Source organism: Cibotium barometz, chromosome 44 (genome assembly GCF_041138505.1).
Source record: "Cibotium barometz isolate CiBa-2024 chromosome 44, ASM4113850v1, whole genome shotgun sequence".
NCBI classification, from domain to species: Eukaryota; Viridiplantae; Streptophyta; class Polypodiopsida; order Cyatheales; family Cibotiaceae; genus Cibotium; species Cibotium barometz.
In genome coordinates, this window is record NC_141089.1 from 32440199 (window position 1) to 32459401 (window position 19203).

A 19203-nucleotide genomic window follows, 5' to 3' on the forward strand; every position below is an offset into this window, starting at 1 on the left:
CGTGGTTGTAATTGAGAGGAGAGAGGAAATGTGCGTGAGAGATTTATCACATATGCAAATGGGTGTGAAAGAGCCTTAAAGTTGTATAAAAACCCCTTTTGCAATGCTCATGTTCATGTAAGTTCTTCCAGTTTTCAAGTTCATTCTGCTCATTTTCCAATTCTTTGTTAGGCATAAAAGACGGCTACAGATGTAGCATCTTTTTGGCACGCCGGGTGGGACAGGGGGGATTCCATCGCCCCCCTGCCCCAGCTCTTATTTTGAAATTTGGTTTAGGATAATCGCTCTACTTCTCTGCTTCTAGGGTTTGTGTGAGTTTCTAGTGTTGTTTCGGGCACCATAGTGGAGTGCAGACTTGCTGGGCTGTGGCTTGATGATATGGAGTGGGAAGGAAGGTGCCACATTGCCTGTGGGAGCAAAGAACACAATATGTCACCAATACACGAAAAAAAAGGGGAAGAGGCTGCCATAGTCATAAAGCTTTGCGAATCCACAGAAAACGTCATAGTCAAGAAGCTTCAGCAGTCCATAGTGTCACCAATCCACAGCAAAGGGGAAGACAGCACAGTCTCACCGATGAACAGAAAAGGGGAAAAAAAGACGCATTTGCCGGAGGGGAGCTTTACTAGTGCAAAGCAAGCGGAGAAGAAGAAGACGCCATGGGCAAAGAGTTGACTAGTGTTGTGTAAAACAAACAGGCAGGAGGAAGAAGCCGTAGAAAAGAAAGCTTTTGAGGATCTAGAATCTTTTTGCAGGTGATTTGCTGGGGGGGCAAAGGCAAAGAAGAAAAGGGAAGAAAAAGACGCATTTGCCAGAGGGGAGCTTTACTAGTGCAAAGCAAGCGGAGAAGAAGAAGATGCCATGGGCAAAGAGCTGACTAGTGTTGTGTAAAACAAACAGGCAGGAGGAAGAAGCCGTGGAAAAGAAAGCTTTTGAGGATCTAGAATCTTTTTGCAGGTAATTTGCTGGGGGGCCAAAGGCAAAGAAGAAATAGTCATGGAGAGGACCTGGCGGGGGGGAGCGGTATGGTTCAATGCTACTACTACTGTGCTGACATTGAAGCCTTCGTTCCTTCCCACCGCCCATGCCTCTTTCACAAGCACGCAACCACTCTCCTGCTCATCGCCGGCCACCTCCCTTGCCAGTACGCTTGCCTTTGTCACCGCCGGTAATTGCTCGTTCGCCATGCGTTACACACACGCCATCCATGCCAAATGGCGTACTTGGCTACCATTGTACTTTTCCTTCATATCACTTTCGGGCGCCCTTGCAATTTTCAAATGTCGCACGACCACCTAATTCGAATTGCCGCTCACCGCCCAGTGGCCCACGCCAATGGTCACCCCTCTTGCCACCAATTTGCCAGCCCATGCTGCACTCACCATTGCTCTCCTTCAACTTCTCCCAACAATCCAAGCGACCATGTCTACAGATGCACAGTGATCACCTCCCCCTCAAAAATTTGAGTAGCTATCGTGCACCTGCTCCAATCATGATCAACTCCAAGCAACTCCACGCCAATGGTCACCCCTCTTGCCACCAATTTGCCAGCCCATGCTGCACTCACCATTGCTCTCCTTCAACTTCTCCCAACAATCCAAGCGACCATGTCTACAGATGCACAGTGATCACCTCCCCCTCAAAAATTTGAGTAGCTATCGTGCACCTGCTCCAATCATGATCAACTCCAAGCTTACAAAGTGTGAGGATCCTTCTCTCTAATTCATTCTCTCTTTGTCATGGTGAATTCTATTTTTCCCTTTCTATAGCATGGATAATCTTTGATACCTTCACACCAAAATCCTATGGTGAATCTCTCTCTCCCCCTTTCTCTTTCTTTTTGATTCTGTGGTGAATCTCCTTCTCTCTCTCTCTCTCTCTCTCTCTCTCTCTCTCTCTTCCTTCCTTTGTGTCCTGCAATGGATCTCTCTCTCTCTCTCTCTCTCTCGGTGAGTTCTCTCTTCCTTCCTTCGTGTCCTGCAATGGATATCTCTCTAAATCCTATGAAGGATTTCCTATCTTCTTCTCTCTCTCTCTTTCTCCCCCCCCCCTCTCTTTATATCTTGTGGTGGATATTCTTTTTCTTTTGCTCTCAATGTGATTCGGCATTATGGTTTATCTTCTATTCTCTGCCTCATAAGTGATCCCACAAATTTGATGGCACAAGCACAATCTCTTGCTACATGGACTCTCCTCTTCCATGGATGTGCTCCTCAACATCGACATCGACATCGACATCGATATCACATATTTACCTTTTATAAAAGGTAATTTAAAAAAAACCATTGTTCACCGGGACGGTGAACTCGTATGACCCGGGGTATCTATAGTACGGTCAAATGCTCGCTTTTATGAGTTGTAACCGTGGTTGTAAATTGTAATTGAGAGGAGAGAGGAAATGTGTGTGAGAGTTATCCCATGTGCAAATGGGTGTGAAAGAGCCTTAAAGTTGTATCAAAACCCCTTTTTGCAATGGAAAAAGAGATCGATTGTTTGTGGTGCAAAAATGCTCATGTTTGCGTAAGTTAATTCATGTTCATTTTCCAATTCTTTGTTAGGCATAAAAGATGGCTATATCAACGTCAAGAGTAGTTTGAAGCCTTGCTTCTAACAATTCAAGTGGCACCACAACCATCAAGATCACCAGCACTCCTGGAGAAGACATAATTCAGTAATGTTGTTTATTCATGGCTACATCAATTCATTTCCTATTTTGTTGTTGTTCAAAGATCCAACCAAGAATGAATCATGTTAGCCATGCTATGCACCTCTCCAGAGATGCTAGTGTATGGTGGCATGATTGGCTGAGCCAACACACCGATCCATTGACCGGGGAGTGGCTGGTGAGTAGGCTTAGCTTGTGGAGGATCTCAAGAGTCGGTTCTTGCCTCCACTCCTGTGTCTAGGGGATGAGTTTTGAGGCGTACGGTAGGCTTCACAACCAATCATCACCTATGCAAACCGGGTTACCCTATTAGGGCTTCAATTGCTGAGTCAAATGAGGACAGAATAACAACGAACAGATTCAGTGGGATGTCAAAAGTCTGAATTTCTAGACACTGGCGGTGACTACCGTGCAGCAACGAGCTCAGAACATGGAGATGAAGTATAACCATGGCAAGCCCAAGCAAGACCAATCTTCCAATCCCAAGTCTACTTCCAGTGGAGGTAGAATTTCTCCCAAACCCCAGCCCAATCCTCTAGCAGCAAGGGTGCAAAAGTCTTCACGGGCTCAACCATAGTTGACATCTTAGGAGGGAGATTGACCCCTATAGAGTTACAGTAGTACCAATAGGATCAGCATTGCTTCTTCTGACAGGCGATGGAGCATCCCAAGCATGAGTGCCCTAAGTGTATACTTCACGGAGGAGCTCAAATAAGCTCTCAAAATATTCTACAAGATCCAACTTCAAGATGGATATCTATTTGATAAGAAGGAAAGCCCATTCAGTCTCTCTATTCGTAAAACTGGTGAACTTCGATCTTCCAGGTTGCGGGGTTCCTTCCGCAAAGAAACCAATCTACCAATACCAGGTCTACTTCTAGTGGAGGTAATAAGCAGCATGGGGAAGATAGTAAGACCCAGGGGTAGGGTTCCTCCCAAACCCCACCAAGTCCTCTGGTAGTAAGGATGCAAAAGTCTTCAGAGGCTCAACCACAGTTGGCATCTTAGGAGGGATATTGGCCCCTATAGAGTTATAGCAGTACCAACAAGAGCAGCGCTCCTTCTTTAGTCAGGCAATGGAGCATTGTCACATGCACTCTGCACTGTAGTGCATGGTGATAAGATGGCTCATCGTGAGTGCATTATTGTACATCAGTAGGACCCTTTAGGATATGATTTTGTCGTATGCCGTGGCCCCATTTCAAGCCCGAGCCCGGGACATGTAAGGCGTGAGCTGCGTAGGTCTTTCCTCAGCCATAGAAGGTCAATCCATCAGTCCAGTCCCTTAACCCACTTGAAGAGAATCATTCATGCATATATATAGAAGTCAATCAGAGCCTTAGAGTTTGCATTAGAAACATTTATTGCATTGTATGTGAACTTCATCCATAGCATTAAAACATTGCATAAACATATAGTCTAGTCAGCAGCATTAAAGTATTATAATCAGCATATAAATCATATTTTATCAAGTCATGTATAATAAGAGCCAGCCGACTTGCTCTTGAGCAAACCAACCAGCCCTTCGCATGCATATAAATACCTAGCGTTGCATTCATTCATTCAAGCATCAAGCATCATAATCGATCAAGCATTCAGCAATCAGATCATCAAACGATCATTTCCAGACTGAAGCGCATCTCCTTCTCTGCTCCTCTCTTGCAGCAAAGAGCAGCACATCTCAGCCTGCATATAAAGCATCTCATCATTTCTTCTCCATCCTCCCGGGTGAAGGAAAACACGTGCATATACAGTCCCTCACAGCCATAGAAACAGTCCCCAATTCCGCCCTTCTCTCAGCCCCACAGATTGCAGTCCTCCTACAGCCCCTTGGAAGAATGCATTGGCATTGAGATTGATCATCATTGGTGCTTCTACAGCAATGTGTAGTCAGCCCTACTGAAGGTCTTGGGTTTGGCTCATCTACAGTCTCACAATCATTCTCTTCAAAGAAATAAAGCAAATACTCCTAGAAATAGAAGGGGGCCCTTCAATGGGTAATTGGGACCCCATACGGGAGACATATCTCTCTCTCTCTCTCTCTCTCTCTCTCTCTCTCTCTCTCTCTTAAAGAAGTGATAAAGTGGATTGCTAAAGACTCACGAAACTCAGGATACAGAAGGCAGTTCATCTACACATAATTCTGTTGCATGTTACATTGGTATCAGATTTAGTTTGTCCACACACACCACATCCTAGCGTGAGAGCATCCTTGGATGGTCCAACTTCGCTCTGGCACAACCACGACTTCAGCAACATATCTACCAAGGAGAGTACACACCATCAGGAAGACGTCTCCCTCGAAGGAGATCATCTTCTTCCACCACCCGAAGATCCCTTAACTCTTCTCAAAGCTTAGAACCAACTTCTCATGGAGCGTCTCCAACTCTTGGAGGCCGCTGCAACAAAACTGACTCCATCAGCTACCCCCGACTTCATTTCTCTTTTCTTTTAGATGGAACAACAAAGATGAGAAGATGAGGCCAGATGGTGGGAAGAGAAAGCTGAAACAGAAGCAAGAAAGCAACAACAAAAAGCAAACAGAAGGGATTATGAGGAAGCGTGACGTAGAAGAAGACGTCAAGCTGACCTCGCAGCTCGGGAGCACCAATGAGAGCTCGATCATGGCGAATGTTACTTGAACACAAGCAGGAAAGGGAGGCCATGCATCTACAGTTTCAACATACCTTCTCTTCATTCTCTCTGCCCATCCCATACATGCCACCAGCCAGACTTGCGCAACATCAATGATCGTCATCCGAACTCAGCCAAACTTTAGTAAGTATGATGGTGAGTGTGATTCACCTATCAATCAATTTATTCGTCAATTTAATGCATATTTTAATTTGGCTAAGCTAACCAATCTGCAAGAGAAAGTCCCCGTAGCGGCTCTCCACCTTCCAGGTGAGGTGGTCACTTGGTGCCACTATTGGTCTAGTTTACATACAAACCCGACCAGAGGTGTCACAGCTTTTCACTTGGACACCTTCGTCCATGACCTGCAAACCATATTTCTCCCTCCCCAGTATTTGATCAACCTGGCAGGTGAGTTCTATGGACTCAAACAAAACGGATCGCCCGTGCTTCAATTTTCCGATAAGGTTATTACTTTAGCACAGTAGTTAGGGTTATCTAAGCTGGCCAAGATGGATCAATTCATTCATGGATCGTAACATTCAGTTCATAGTTCATAGTACCTATGATAGGGCTTTGAATCTCGCTCAAAACGAAGAAATGAAGATGAATGGAGGCAAGCCAAACAACCGCAATCTAGTACCAAATCCCAGCACCTGCAGTCTTCTTTGCAGCCGAAGAAGGGTACTCCATCTTCTAAAGACGATAAGAAGGACAGCAGTTCTAGCTCTAGTTCAAGAGGTAAGATGGATAAGGAATCCAAGCCTAAGAAAACCCCCGAGGAAAAGGCTAAAGCAAGCATCACTGGAGGCTATCTTCCTCTAGAGGAGCAAAGAAAGTATCCGATCTCAAGGCGCCCCAGGATATATGCGATCGGGCCCCTAGCATGTGGCCACTGGGTAAACGGATCAAGGGGTTCCAGACCAAAGGCTGTCGAAGCTGCTCCTCTGAGGCCACTAGAATAATCTCTCCAAGGGCTAGCTTGAGATGATCCCAAGCACGAAGTAGACTGGTTGCGAATCTATCCTCAAAAGCTAGGCTAAAACCACGGGCTTGCATCTCTGTGAAGATCCATCTAGTACTTTGCGGCCACAGGCCCCCAAGGCTCAGAGTGCGAGCTGAAATCCGGGCCAAGGGGAAATCCTTCCAACTTCCAAGGTTCACCACCGGGTAGGAGTCCTCTGACAATCAATTGATTGTCAGAGGCTAAATGATCACTCTGCATGCCACCTTGGCCCTGGCTGGCCTCCCATCACTTCCGGCCCACAAGAAGTTCCGGATCAAACACTGTACCTAGCCAATACATGCCCAAGAAAAGGCCCAGCACAAAGTGATGTACTATATGGTGGCAAGCAGTACCTAGTTCGCCATCACCACTTTGCCTACTAAGAATAGCTTCCCAAGCTCGAGTATAAAAGCTTCTTCGGAATACTCAGAAGAAGTGGAGCGAGCTGCTGCTCGGGAGAGATATCAATGCCAACCTGGCAACCGAGGTAGCGGACTGGAGTGCCCCTTAGGATCCACTGGAAAGCCTCAACTGGTCGCCGCGGGTGCGATCAACCCTACCCAAAAACCACATGACTTGTGCCAGTTGATCTGCGCTCCTGATGCACGGCAGAAAATCTTGATCGCCTCCGCGAATCTCTGGAGATTCCCAACATCTCCTACAAGGTAGGCTGCTCTGTCATCTGCAAACTCTGAGTCCAACATCTCCTCTTGCATGCGGAGGGAAAGGTGCAATCCTTGAAGTCTGGTCTCCCGGGCGGAGAGAAAACTACTCATCGCCTCGGCAACAAATAGGAAGAGGTACGGTGCCAGAGGACAGCCCTGTCGAACCGAGCGGGAAAGGGGGAATCTGTCACCTCGGGCTCCCTGAATGAGAACCTTGCTCTGTGATGCTGAATAAAGTCTTGAGACTCCACGAATCCACTCCATGGGGAATCCCATCCGGCTCATTGTGCCCTCCAGAAAGCTCCAATCCACCATGTCATAAGCTTTCTCAAAGTCTAGGAGTAGCACAATGAGGTCTTGCTACCACATCCTGGCCGAAGCTGTTGCCTCCCAAAAGGTAAAGATGTTGTCCAGAATGCTCCGATCTTGAACAAAACCAGTCTGAGTGTCATGGATCAAATTTGGGAGAGAAGGCTGAAGTTGCCTGCTAATGGCCTTGGCCAAAATCTTATAGGCTGTCCCTAGAAGGGTGATGGGTCTCCATTGCCGGATCTCCAATCTATCACCACCCTCCTTGGGAATCAAATGTATCAAGCCCTCTATGAGCCTCTCTAGCATGGCACCTGTGAGCATAATCTCATTGAAGTTGCCTCTGCTGATGGCCTTGGCCAAAATCTTATAGGCCGTCCCTAGAAGGGTGATGGGTCTCCATTGCCGGATCTCCAATCTATCACCACCCTCCTTGGGAATCAAATGTATCAAGCCCTCTATGAGCCTCTTTGGCATGGCACCTGTGAGCATAATCTCATTCAAGGCAACGTGGAGGCCACCTTCCATGAGGTTCCAATGGCAAAGAAATAAAGACACAGAAAGCCCATCCGCCCCCGGGCATTTGCCCCTAGGTAATGCCGTCACCGCCTCCACCAGCTCCTCTGAAGTGAAAGGGGTCAATAAGAAAGATCGAAGGGAGGGGGGAACCACCTCTCTTGTGTGCCTCCAGACTCTCTCGCGTGCATCCATCACTTGGGGGGATAATGGGGCACCAGTGAGAAGAGATCGGAAGAAATCCAAGGCGATGGCTCTCACATGTGGGGGATCAGAAACAATAGCTCCATCCTGGCCGTGTAGCCTACGAATACTGTCAATATTGTCTCTCCTCCTGTAGGGGCCAGCTATCTCAAAGAAATCTCCAGTAACTCTGTCACCGGCTTGAGTCCAAAATGAAGCCCTAGCATGGTATCTGTACTCCACCCTCCTCTCCTCCCGAAATCCCTCCAATCTACTTTGGGCTGCATCCTGTAAGAAAAAACCGATCTCCCCCAAGCCATCATCCAAAGTGCACACTGTTGCAAAGCCCGAGGAAAAGTCCAGTCCCACCCATATATACTCGATCCACCGGCTGTAGATCTCGGGGTCTTGAATGAAGCTGTCTGGAATCCTGGAGCTCGCATGCCTGTCATGCCTCCATGGGTCCTCTAGGGACAAAATAACTGGGACATTCGAAGCATTTATTGCATTGCATGTGAACTTCAGCCATAGCATTAAAACATTGCATAAGCATTTAACCCTTTGCATAAGCATATAGTCTAGTCGGCAACCTTATAGTCCAGTTAGTTGGCAGCACTAAAGTAATATAATCGACATATAAATCATATTTTATCAAGTCGTGTATGATAAGAGCTGACTGACTTGCTCTTGAGCAAACCGACCAGCCTTTCGCATGCATATAAATACCTAGCGTTGCATTCATTCATTCAAGCATCAAGCATCATAATCAATCAAGCATTCAATAATCAGATCATCAAGCGATCATCTCCAAGCTGAAGCACATCTCCCTCTCTGCACCTCTCTTGCAGAAAACGTAGCACATCTCAGCCTGCATATATAGCATCTCATCTCTTCTCCATCCTCCCGGGTGAAGGAAAACACATCAAGATTGGTCATCATTGGTGCTTCTACATTAGTGTGCAATCACTCTTGGTCTTCTAAAGGTCTTGCATTTGGCTCATCTACAGTCTCAAAGTCACTCCTACAATCATTATCTTCAAAGAAATAAAGCAAATACTCCTAGCAATAGGAGGGGGCCCTTCAATGGATAATTGGGACCCCATATGGTGTACAAATCTCTCTCTCTCTCTCTCTCTATCTCTTAAAGTTTGAAGTGATAAAGTGGATTGCTAAAGACTCACAAAACTCAAGATCCAGAAGGCGGTGTGAGACTTTGTGTGACAGGATCCTTTCATCTACGCGTAATTCCCCTGCAGGTTACAAACATCCCAAGCATGAGTGCCCTAAGTGTATACTTCACGGAGGAGCTCTAAAAATAAGCTACAGGGTCCAACTTCAACATAGATATCTATTTAATAAAAAGGAAAGCGCCCATTCTCTATATTCATAAAAGAGATTTATGAGGAAAGGAGAGGCCACAAAGATCCTCCAGGTTGCAGTGTTCCTTCAGCAAAAAAAGGCATTCAAGCCAAAATTTCCAACATCTAAATACAGGGGGTGCGAGAGCTATGCGGCCCTTGCTTTGGTATGTGGAAAAAAAGAGGTCAGATACTCCCATGAGTACATCTGTCTATACGGCTTTAGTGGTTGTTTAGGATCCTCCAGCTTAGTCTCCCCACCCAATCCCATTTATGGGTATCATCGTCTAGAAGGGGAACGTTCCCCATTTCGCCTACCAATACAAAGGAGAGGAACTCCACTAGTGACCCGGCCTAATATAAGGAGACACTCGAGCTCAAGTGTCATGGTCTCATCAAAGACAAATAGGTCATAGTAAAGAGGCTGATATCTCCGAGAGAGTTGCCTAGCAGACTCACTTAGAGTTGACTCCATATGACACCGCCATAGCCAGTTTTGGCACAAACAATTACGTCAAAAGCAAAAGGAGGCTTTTATGCGTGAATTCATAGAATTCATAGTCACATCCTCACAGGCATGAGGTGGTTTCGTAGGCACGAAGTTCGAACCTAACATGGATTGGAGCAATCGCCAGATGTACACCCTCTTCTCCATCAAAACTGTCACTACAAAACCTCCGAAGACAACGCAGACACCGTCCCACCACGAACGTACGTAAGAATCTTAAGGCTTCAATCCTCATCATAGGCATCACAGGTACCCCAGGGGTTTCACTCATTTCTAGTATGCAATAGGAAGAACTACCTCAAGAATCGTTTGCTAGGTTTTTCCCTCAATTTGATGCACATTTGATTTGTCCTCACAATGTGATAGTTACTGCTAGTTCTCTTTCTCCATTGCCTAACCAATGACCATGTTTCTAACCGTAGGAGACATGTTTTACACTCTACCATAGTAAAAGGAAGAAATCACAAAGACGAGCAAAGTGGAAGCCAAAACCTTGTCCACCTTCAAGATGGATCAAGAAGCTGCTAGTAGGAGTCCATTGTCTACCAATGGATACCAAAGACAAGGAGATTATTACCAATTAGTCAAGTCAAGTTCACAACCTCGGTGAAAAAGCCTTTACCTCTTGGGCATGTTCACATGTGCATAGCTATATCACTTCTTGTACGTGTGTAGGATGCATTGGTGGCTTGTATGGTTGGGCCTTGACCCTCGAAAATCAATGCATATGGTGTAAGTTTGTTTTAGGAGCCAAGGATTCGCAGAGGGTGCAACACACCCTTGGTGCATTAGGATAGGAGACAAGGTGTGAAGGCATGAACTACATGACATGACCTTGGTGCATTAGAGTGCTTTCTTACGCATGTGTGATTGGGATGTGGTTGTATTGGTGGGGCTACACACAAATGGATCAATTAGGTACTTGTTTGCATGGTATTTCATCAAGACAACGAATGTTTAGAACTCAGGGGAACTCTAAAAGGGTAGTTTTCCCATAGTGTGGGAGCTTAAAGGGTTAAGGGCTTGTATAGTTATCTCGCATGGACTTGGGAATCGTGGGTGTCAAGGGGTCCTTGAAATTGTATTTAAACCCCCCCATTGGAATGCAAATATGTTCTCATGGTTTGGCTCATTGTTGAACTCAAAGGGAAGCAAAGTTTTGCTGTGCGAGTTCTAGTATTGTAGATGAATTGATTAAACACCCTAAATGAAGATGCCAAAGAAGCATTAATTATGCTAAACACTACAGGATCAAAAGGTGAAGTCATAAAATAGTTTATCAGACTTTCTAACAAGTTTGTGTTTGTTGTTCTCAACTCTTTCTTTTTTATTTCTTTGAGTAGATCCTTCAGTCACAACTTGGTACCCGACCCATCGAGAGAGTGGTATTCCTGCTCGAATGATAACAACTTGTGACTCCCTTAAAGGTTTACTTAAACAATTGCATAAGTGTCTTTTTCAAATTTTGTAGGTTTAACAAAATACATGAGATAAAGTTGTGCATGCAGTGCAAGAATTTGAACTTGGGACCTCCCCATGTCCCAATCCTTTCTTTCTTAAATTCCCTTATAGGTTTACTTAAACACAAAAACATGTGTGTCTTTTTCAAATTTTGTTGGTTTAGCACGAGATAAAGTTGTGCATACATGTGTACTTGCGTGTGCATGCACACGTGCCTCCGAGAGAGAGAGAGAGAGAGAGAGAGATGTGAATCATACATGCATGATATAGGTTGTGCATGAAACTTTCTGCGCTCAGCTTCTTGTTGCTCAAGACGGCGTTTTTCTTCTGCCACCCTCAGCAGCTCTTCCTGGTGCCGGATGACACTTTCCAAACAAAAAGGTTGAGGTCTTGTGCACCCTTTAGGGTCAGGCTTCAGAGGTACCTATGACACAACAAATGTGTGAGCCTCCTTCCTCCACCCCGCCCCCTCTCTCTCTCTCTCTCTCTCTCTCTCACACACACACACACACACACACACACAAATAAGACCAACATTTTCTAGGATAAGTTAAAAAACTGTTCTTTCTTTCAATCTTGACTCTAGAGTATTTCTTCCTGCTCTTGGAGAAACCCTGCAAGAGAAGAACTAGCATTTGCATATGCTTTAAAAACGATGTGATGCACACAGCCTGATCAGTCCAGTTCTAAAGTTCATTTTTTTAAGCTTGGCTCAGAGGAGGCATATACACAAATTTACTGCACTACTTGTGAGGGGGATACTTTAAAGAAGAACTTAGCAAAACACTGAAGTTCCATATGGTATTTGTACACATTTTGCACACTATGCTGCATTCAATCATGCTGCATGTAATTAGTCCACTTCATCAGAAATCTCACCTCAGGGTAATCTGTGGTACATGGCAGTGGGTTGGCTTTTGGAATCCTCTGCTCTCGTTCTCTTAGTTCATTCTCTCTTATCTCGGTGAGCATACGCTGCTCCTTTTTCTGTCCCCGATCCTAAAATAACAGCCCCAGTTTTGATTGATCTTTCAAAATATTTGCATGAATTTGAAAATAGCTTACAAATTTACACATCCCAACAGGGTGGAAAATACCTCAGTTACGAGATGAAAAGGCTCCAGCTTTGTTTGCTTTGGAGGCTGATTCTCCTGCTGGGAGTTGAGAGATAGCTAGCCATTTCAAGGAAAAACCAACCCCGTTCAATATACAAACACAAGCACAAACTGGAGTCCATTAGTCCATTCTAGAATAGCCGGAAAAGTAGAGCACCTTGCTAAATAAATCCAGTGGAATTTGAGGTTGGCTATGGATGCGCTCTTCAGTTGCAAAGTGAAATTCCTGTTTAGACAACTCAAGAAGCTGAGTGCGCTTTTCAAATCCACAAAGCGTTCTATCAAAAAAAATGTGATGCTTGTATGCTTGTATGCTGCACATACCATTGGCATGGTCACTTGCCGTTTAGTGTTCCTGAATATTCCCAAGTCACCACGGCTCCAAAATATCTGATCCATAAATGAGTAAAATCTTTCAGCCCTGGTCATAGTACCAGTATGTGAAGCCTTAAAGGGTACATAAAATTACAATTTACAAGTAGGACACTCAGATGCAGCTACACCATTGAGCTTAATGACCTCACCACAAGTTCAATCCCCAATAGCATCATTAAATGTGTAAGCTCAAAACCTTCCCACCTTTCATGAAAGGTGTGGTCTTTGTCTCCTATTGCACTAGCAAACCCCACTCGGTCATGAAGTAGGTTTGATTTGCATAGAAAATTCTCCTACTTCAGGTATAAAACTAGAGCATAGAACCTTCTTGTCAAGAGGCCGGGCCTTAAACTTAGGAATCTTTGCAAGCTCCTCTTGTTCTCGTTCCTCCGAGCTTTTAACCCTGATACAGTAAAACGAACCATCTTCTTAGAGCCTTAGTTTGACAAAATTTTATCATAACTTGGGTACAAAATACAAAATTTATTACTTTGGTGGGCGTGCACGAGCAGATGTTTCCAATCGAGGTTCCCTAGGTTCGGCATTGCCCCCATCTGGAGCAGACTTCCGGTGGTGCCTACACTCTTCAATCTGTCAAACCCAAGGAAGCTTTTTTTTTTTTAAAGGCAAATATTTGACACAACATCAAACTTGCTCCTGAATTTGTTGAGAAACATCACCCTTGAAGGATCTGCTGATGAAACAGATGCGAAAGACACTGCTCCGCAATGTTGCAATGCACGCTCCATGGTTCTGAGGTGGAATTCCTGCAGGCAGAAAATACAAAAATGTTTGCAGTAATAGTGCTGCATTCTCTGTGTTGAAACAGAAGGTGCTCTCAAAGGAACCTTCTACAATTTTCCATACTTTGATGGGAAAAAACAGTAATGACAATGGAGATGAGGCTAAGAATGTGAAGAACTTCCTCAAAAAATACTATGCCAAGGTGCCAGATCTGGCTGTAGTGATAACATGATGTCGCTTCTTCGAGATTATCATCCTCATCCTCAAGAAGGTGCCAACAAAGGATGAATGAACTCAATATGAGACAAACCTTGTCGTATATCCTTCTCGTAGCTTACCTGAAACTCTGGCAACAATGGTGTGCTTTTCGGTAACGCTGGTAATGTTGGAGCTTCCAAAATCTGAACACATTGAATGCTTTTCATTTACAAAGATTGCACAGTTGAAAGCAACTGCATTTTAAGCATGCACGTCAAAATGTACAATCCTATCATGCACAGCTTCTTCCTAAGATTTACTTATCAAAAGCCATGAAAGAGGTTAATTAATTAGCATTTTCGAACTATCAACAAGGAAGACGAATTTTGAACTCACCTTCTTATTTAAAGGGCGAGCTTTAAACTTAGGCATTTTTGCAAGCATCTCAGCTTCTAACTCTGCAGTGCTCTTAACTCTGGAGGGAAAAAAAAAACATGTTTTACGAGGTATTCACATAATCTTGCTACCTCAGCTTCTAGCAGTGTCATATGCCATACAGTATGTTTCAAAAGAGTTTACCCACCTAGCTGGCCTAACCCTTTGAGCAGTCTCCAGTTCAGGCTCTTTTGGCTTTGTCAGTTTTAGCTTTGGCTTTTCTTGGGGAAGAGAACCAAATTCATCCTGAAAGCAACACCACCATTAGTGATCCTTGTCTAATACCTTTACTAGCAGTTCCTGTTTAATGAATTTACATGACTGGGTAGACGGTTGTGAAAACGGTCTGGTGTTTTCGTTTGGAAACTCCGGACTTTTTCTGCCATGGAGATAAATGGTGATGCCGGTTTTTCCACCTACACAAGAACATAAGTTTTATTCGATGCTCTTTCAGACTCACAAAAAGTGTGTTTTTCCTTCCAAAGCCACACAAATAGTAATAAATATCTAGTAAGCAAGTTGACATGATCTGCAGCAACCTTTAAGACTGAAGAGTTTCCTGCTCCCTTGGCTGATGCTAAGCGCCTGTCTGTAGAAAAGTTAAAGGCACGTGGCACTGTCAAAGTTCCTGGGATTTTTGCAGCCTGTTTTTGATCCTTGACGTTCACAATCTGGTTTATTCATCTGATCTATGAGTCTCTCTCTCTCTCTCTCTCTCTCTCTCTCTCTCTCTCTCTCTCTAGCTGCGACATAATGATTCATGGATCTGTCTAGGAAAGCAAATCAACCATCTACTTAAAGATAGGCAGACATTTCCCCTCAATTTCAGGTCATGGATCTGTGCCCCCAATTTCAGGTCATGTGTTATATGGCATCACCATATCCAAAAATGACTGTGTGAGCGAATACGGCAACCGATCCACTTTTAACTGCTGAAATTTGATAGACGTAACAGAATTTACAAGCCATGCATAGAGTGCAAGACCAGTTTCAGGTACACAAAAGGACATCTAGCCAGGACCTCAAAGTCAAAGCTGCCCTATCAAAGGAACCACCAGCTCGTGGAGATGAACATATCGAAGCTTGCGGGTCTGTGTTCGTGGAGATGAACGTGTCCAAGCCTTGCACCACATTTACCCTGGCCCTTACTTTGCAGTTCAATTTCTCGCTCTTCCTACATCTTGGCTCACCTCGCCTTGCATATGCGCAGCGCAGCCTAGCAGATTTGCAGCACCGCCATTCCCTAGCAATTCAGCCACCACCAATGTGCCTACCAGGAGCTGGATCCGCAGTGAGCAGCCTGACGAAACCCTATTTCACTTGTTTGTAGGGGGCATAGCTCATAGATGTTTGCTTCAAGATATCCCTCGGTTCACCTCCATTGAGTATTGACACCACCAGGAGATTTTGCTAGTATCATGGTGTGGCATATCTGGAAGACCAGATGGTCAGAGGCCTTCAAGGGTATTCATGTATATGACACCCAGTGTATTTGCAGTGCATGATGTGACATCGGTCACATACTCTTTTGGTCACTTGGGCCCATATACAGGGATCTTCTAGAGCTGCACAAACAAAGCACATCAGATTTATGAGAGAGTGGAACCATGGCATTTTCTTCTCCTCCACTCCTACAGGGCTTTTATGGCAGCATAGTGCAATTGGTTCCGATCTCCCTTTGCATGATTTTATATTACTTAATAGAAGTCTCTTTTTTTTAAAAAAAATCATTTTTAAATATTTTTTTCGTTCACCTTCTTTCCTTTATGATTTCCTCTCAGATCCCTTCTTTCCCCCTCTCTCTGCTCTTCTCCTTTCTTGCTGACATGGTGTTATCTCATTTCGGCCTTCTAAAAAAATGTCATTTCTGTGTTCATTTCCTGAAGTTATGGCCGATAGTCCAACTAAGCTTTGCCTCTCCCTCTCTCACTCGGCCTCAAGAAGTGCAAAAAGGAAGAGTTCAAAAAACTCAGTCTTAAACTGATATGAAGATTAACACAGGAATGTTGGGATGCATGATAGATAACGGAAAAAATGATTGATCCCCACTGTTCTTAGAGAGACAGTTTTTAAAGAAATATGGTTAAATTTTCCTAGATGGATTTAAGGTACAATGTAGTATTAAGTACAATGGACAGTTGCCTTCAAAGTTCACGCTTCCAGCCTATAGTCCACCAACGAGCTTCTTTGAGGAACGTTATGGTTTAAGGACATTAGTTGGTTGCCTTTACACTTCCAGCAAAAAGTCCAACTGAGCTTTCCACCTCTCTCTCCCCCCACCTCCCCCCAGCCCCTCCCTCTGTTGTATGTACATGCATTTATCTTTTGAAATAAAAAGCAACTATCCTGCTTGGCCATATTCAAGGAGCTTCCATTTTTATGGTACTATTTTGTTCTTTCTGATATCTATCGTGACCTTGTTAAATGTCAAGGCAGCCCTTTACATAGCCCACACAAGTGTGGACAGTTCTTTTGCTAAATATGCTTCAACATGAAATCGGACGTAGTCATTCTCTCATAGATGCATAATAGTTGTGTACATGAAGACCCTTGCCACATAACTTCGAATTAAGATCAGTTGCCACACTGACCTTTTTGAAAATATTGGCCTTATATTTTCTACCTCATTACATTTTGTTCCTTCACTATTTAAAAGTTCCAACCCTCACCTGTCTGAGGCGCCCACCCTCGAGCTTTTGCTTTTTCATCGCTGGAACCTCATGTCTACAACTTTTTTCTACATGACTAACCTCCTTCTTCACAGCCGGATTTTGAATTCGCCTGAACAATGAATACCCCAATATTAAGCAGATTTTCCCAATCAACAATAATCTCCATAAAAACCCTTGTGTCTAATGAAACAGCAACCTTATAAAATAGCTTTTTGAAAATTTGGCCACTGGCTTGTCTGTCTGCGGTATCTTTTTAGACATCTCTGCATGGGCACGCTTAGCCGGAAGGCTGCCAGGCAAAAACACTGCAGGTTTTTCGCTGCCTGAGACCCCCCTGGCTGTGCATTGCTTTGCTGGAGTACAAATGTCCAAGTCCACGAGGTCTCCAGATTCACTCACTGCAAAATACAGCTACCAAAGCCTTAAACGACACAGTTCCAAGGCCTAACGGAGGAAATGGAGTTGGACTGTAAGACCTCTAGAAAGGCCAATGTTTAATGAGACCCAAAGGGGAAGATTACAGTGTAATCATCGAGAGTAGAAGAACAGCTTGATGCAAGAAAGGAAATCGAATCATACCACAACATAGTAATCAAGGTGGCCAGGACACATTTTTGTTGAAGTTATTCAGGAAATTCTAAATTGGTTTCTAGGTGTACACATAATTGAAAAGGTTGAAAAAAATGTTCATTGAATTGGAGGCACAAAACCTGCAAAAGGAGTTTTCTGTGTGTGCGCTTCAATGACTCAAGTTGGCTGCATTGTCTGGTTGAGGCCTTGAGACATCTTTTTACAACTTTCTTAAATCATCTTACAATGGAAAAACACACCAAGACTGCAAAAATGCTGTTCTCACCTAGTGTCATGCCTTCATTGTCATCACAATAATTTGCTACTCCTAGTCCGGAGCCACTGAAGCCACTGTAAAAATATTGGGAAGCTTATAGCATGGCAAGCCTGATGTGCATGACAACATAAAAGATTGCACAATTAATTACATTTCAACGTGCACAGCCGGAAGGCTTCTAGCTTACACTGGAAATGTTAACAGGTTTCGATCACCATCCCTGGGTGAACTGGAGGTGTCCATCTGTGCAGGAGCAAACTTCCAGCTCAGAAACATCACTGCCTAGACAAAATGTTGAAGTCTACAACCATTATGTTGTCATACAATGTTTGCAATACCTGCTCGCCAACGTATTCATTATCATCACCATTGGGTGAGAGATTTAAGTCTCTTGATCGAATGGAAAACGCTGCCAGTCAGACAGAAGATGCTTGTCACACATACAGTTCAAACTTCAAAGAGCACATAAACCTTGCAACAAAAAATCCATGTCTTATTTGCATGTGTCTTCATGGTACAGCCAAGATCCTCAATCTATTTGTGGCAGCTTTAGGTCAAACAAAGCAGGATTTCCGAAAGGTGTCTATCTAACTATCTGCTCAGCCTTAGGTCAAGCACTGAAGAATTCCTAGAAAGGTTTTGATCTTACTGTCTGCGCACAGCTTTAAGTCAAGAACTGCTTGATTTCCAGAATTCTTTCCAGTAGCTTGATGTTTCTGTTAAGTTTTTAACGCTCTAGGTCAAGCAGCACTGCAAGTGGTGTGCCAGGTCTATTTCGTCACATGTTTTAGGGTCTTTCCCAATTACGATATCTACAGGCAATGATTGTTAAAATAAACAGAAAAATGAACACTTACGGGAAGCGCCATGGCTGGCGGAGGTCTCGAACCAGCGCTCGGCCTCTGCGACCTGTAAAACTGTTTCAGGAGCGGTGAAATCGTAGAAATGGGGGGCCGAGAACTCGAAGTCAGGGTCGAATTGGAAGAAAACAGGGCCGGTGTGACCTGAGCCTGCGGCAGTCATGGAGCTCATGCTACCTAGCGTGCGTTGCGCAGACGGATGTGGCGATGGCGATGGCGAGCATCAAGGACTTAGGGCTTTGCTTTGCAGAGTTCACGACAGAGAGCTCGAGAACTTTGCTCAATTGTTGTGTTTGAAACTCGAGTCGGAAAACGATCCTAGAGAGAGAGAGGGGCTCTTTGAAACCCCCACTGAAAGCCTTCGCCTTTCTCAACGGTCCATTGATGGGTGGGTCCCACTCGCGTCCACGTATGCTCGATTGCAATACGCCCTTTTTTTAACCCGGACGTCCCCCCTTTGGGTTCCCCAAGTAGCTCTAACAACTTAGACTTTTGTGAAGTGTCCATGACATAGCAAGAAAAAGCAGAGAAGGCATCGAGTAGCGTGGAGAGAGGCGAGTGGTACAGGCAAAGAGTTGGAAGTGCCATCAGAGCAAGTAGTGCATAGAAAGCAAATCAACACTTCGAAGGAGTTGGTAGAAGCTTTGAAGCA

General features: G+C 44.4%; 1 protein-coding gene across 2 annotated transcripts in view; it reads right to left on the bottom strand.

Moving 5' to 3' along the window:
* LOC147613222 (protein TPX2-like) overlaps nt 1-18880 on the bottom strand; it is a 37940-nt gene extending 19060 nt beyond the window's left edge. The window contains exons 1-19 of one of the 2 annotated variants that reach the window (XM_086782487.1): nt 18549-18880; nt 18030-18100; nt 17879-17934; nt 17701-17765; nt 17041-17242; nt 16842-16953; nt 14712-14843; nt 14490-14588; nt 14321-14418; nt 14134-14212; nt 13878-13940; nt 13476-13562; nt 13286-13386; nt 13120-13198; nt 12745-12810; nt 12578-12646; nt 12403-12477; nt 12185-12304; nt 11563-11729 (exon numbers count right to left, since the gene is read on the bottom strand). In XM_086782487.1, coding sequence (XP_086638613.1) covers nt 11563-11729; nt 12185-12304; nt 12403-12477; nt 12578-12646; nt 12745-12810; nt 13120-13198; nt 13286-13386; nt 13476-13562; nt 13878-13940; nt 14134-14212; nt 14321-14418; nt 14490-14588; nt 14712-14843; nt 16842-16953; nt 17041-17242; nt 17701-17765; nt 17879-17934; nt 18030-18100; nt 18549-18723 — 1916 coding nt within the window. In that variant the 5' untranslated portion in view covers nt 18724-18880. The remainder of the gene's footprint in view (nt 1-11562; nt 11730-12184; nt 12305-12402; nt 12478-12577; nt 12647-12744; nt 12811-13119; nt 13199-13285; nt 13387-13475; nt 13563-13877; nt 13941-14133; nt 14213-14320; nt 14419-14489; nt 14589-14711; nt 14844-16841; nt 16954-17040; nt 17243-17700; nt 17766-17878; nt 17935-18029; nt 18101-18548) is intronic. The other variant, XM_086782488.1, reaches the window with a different exon arrangement.
* Between the last annotated feature and the right edge of the window lie 323 nt (nt 18881-19203).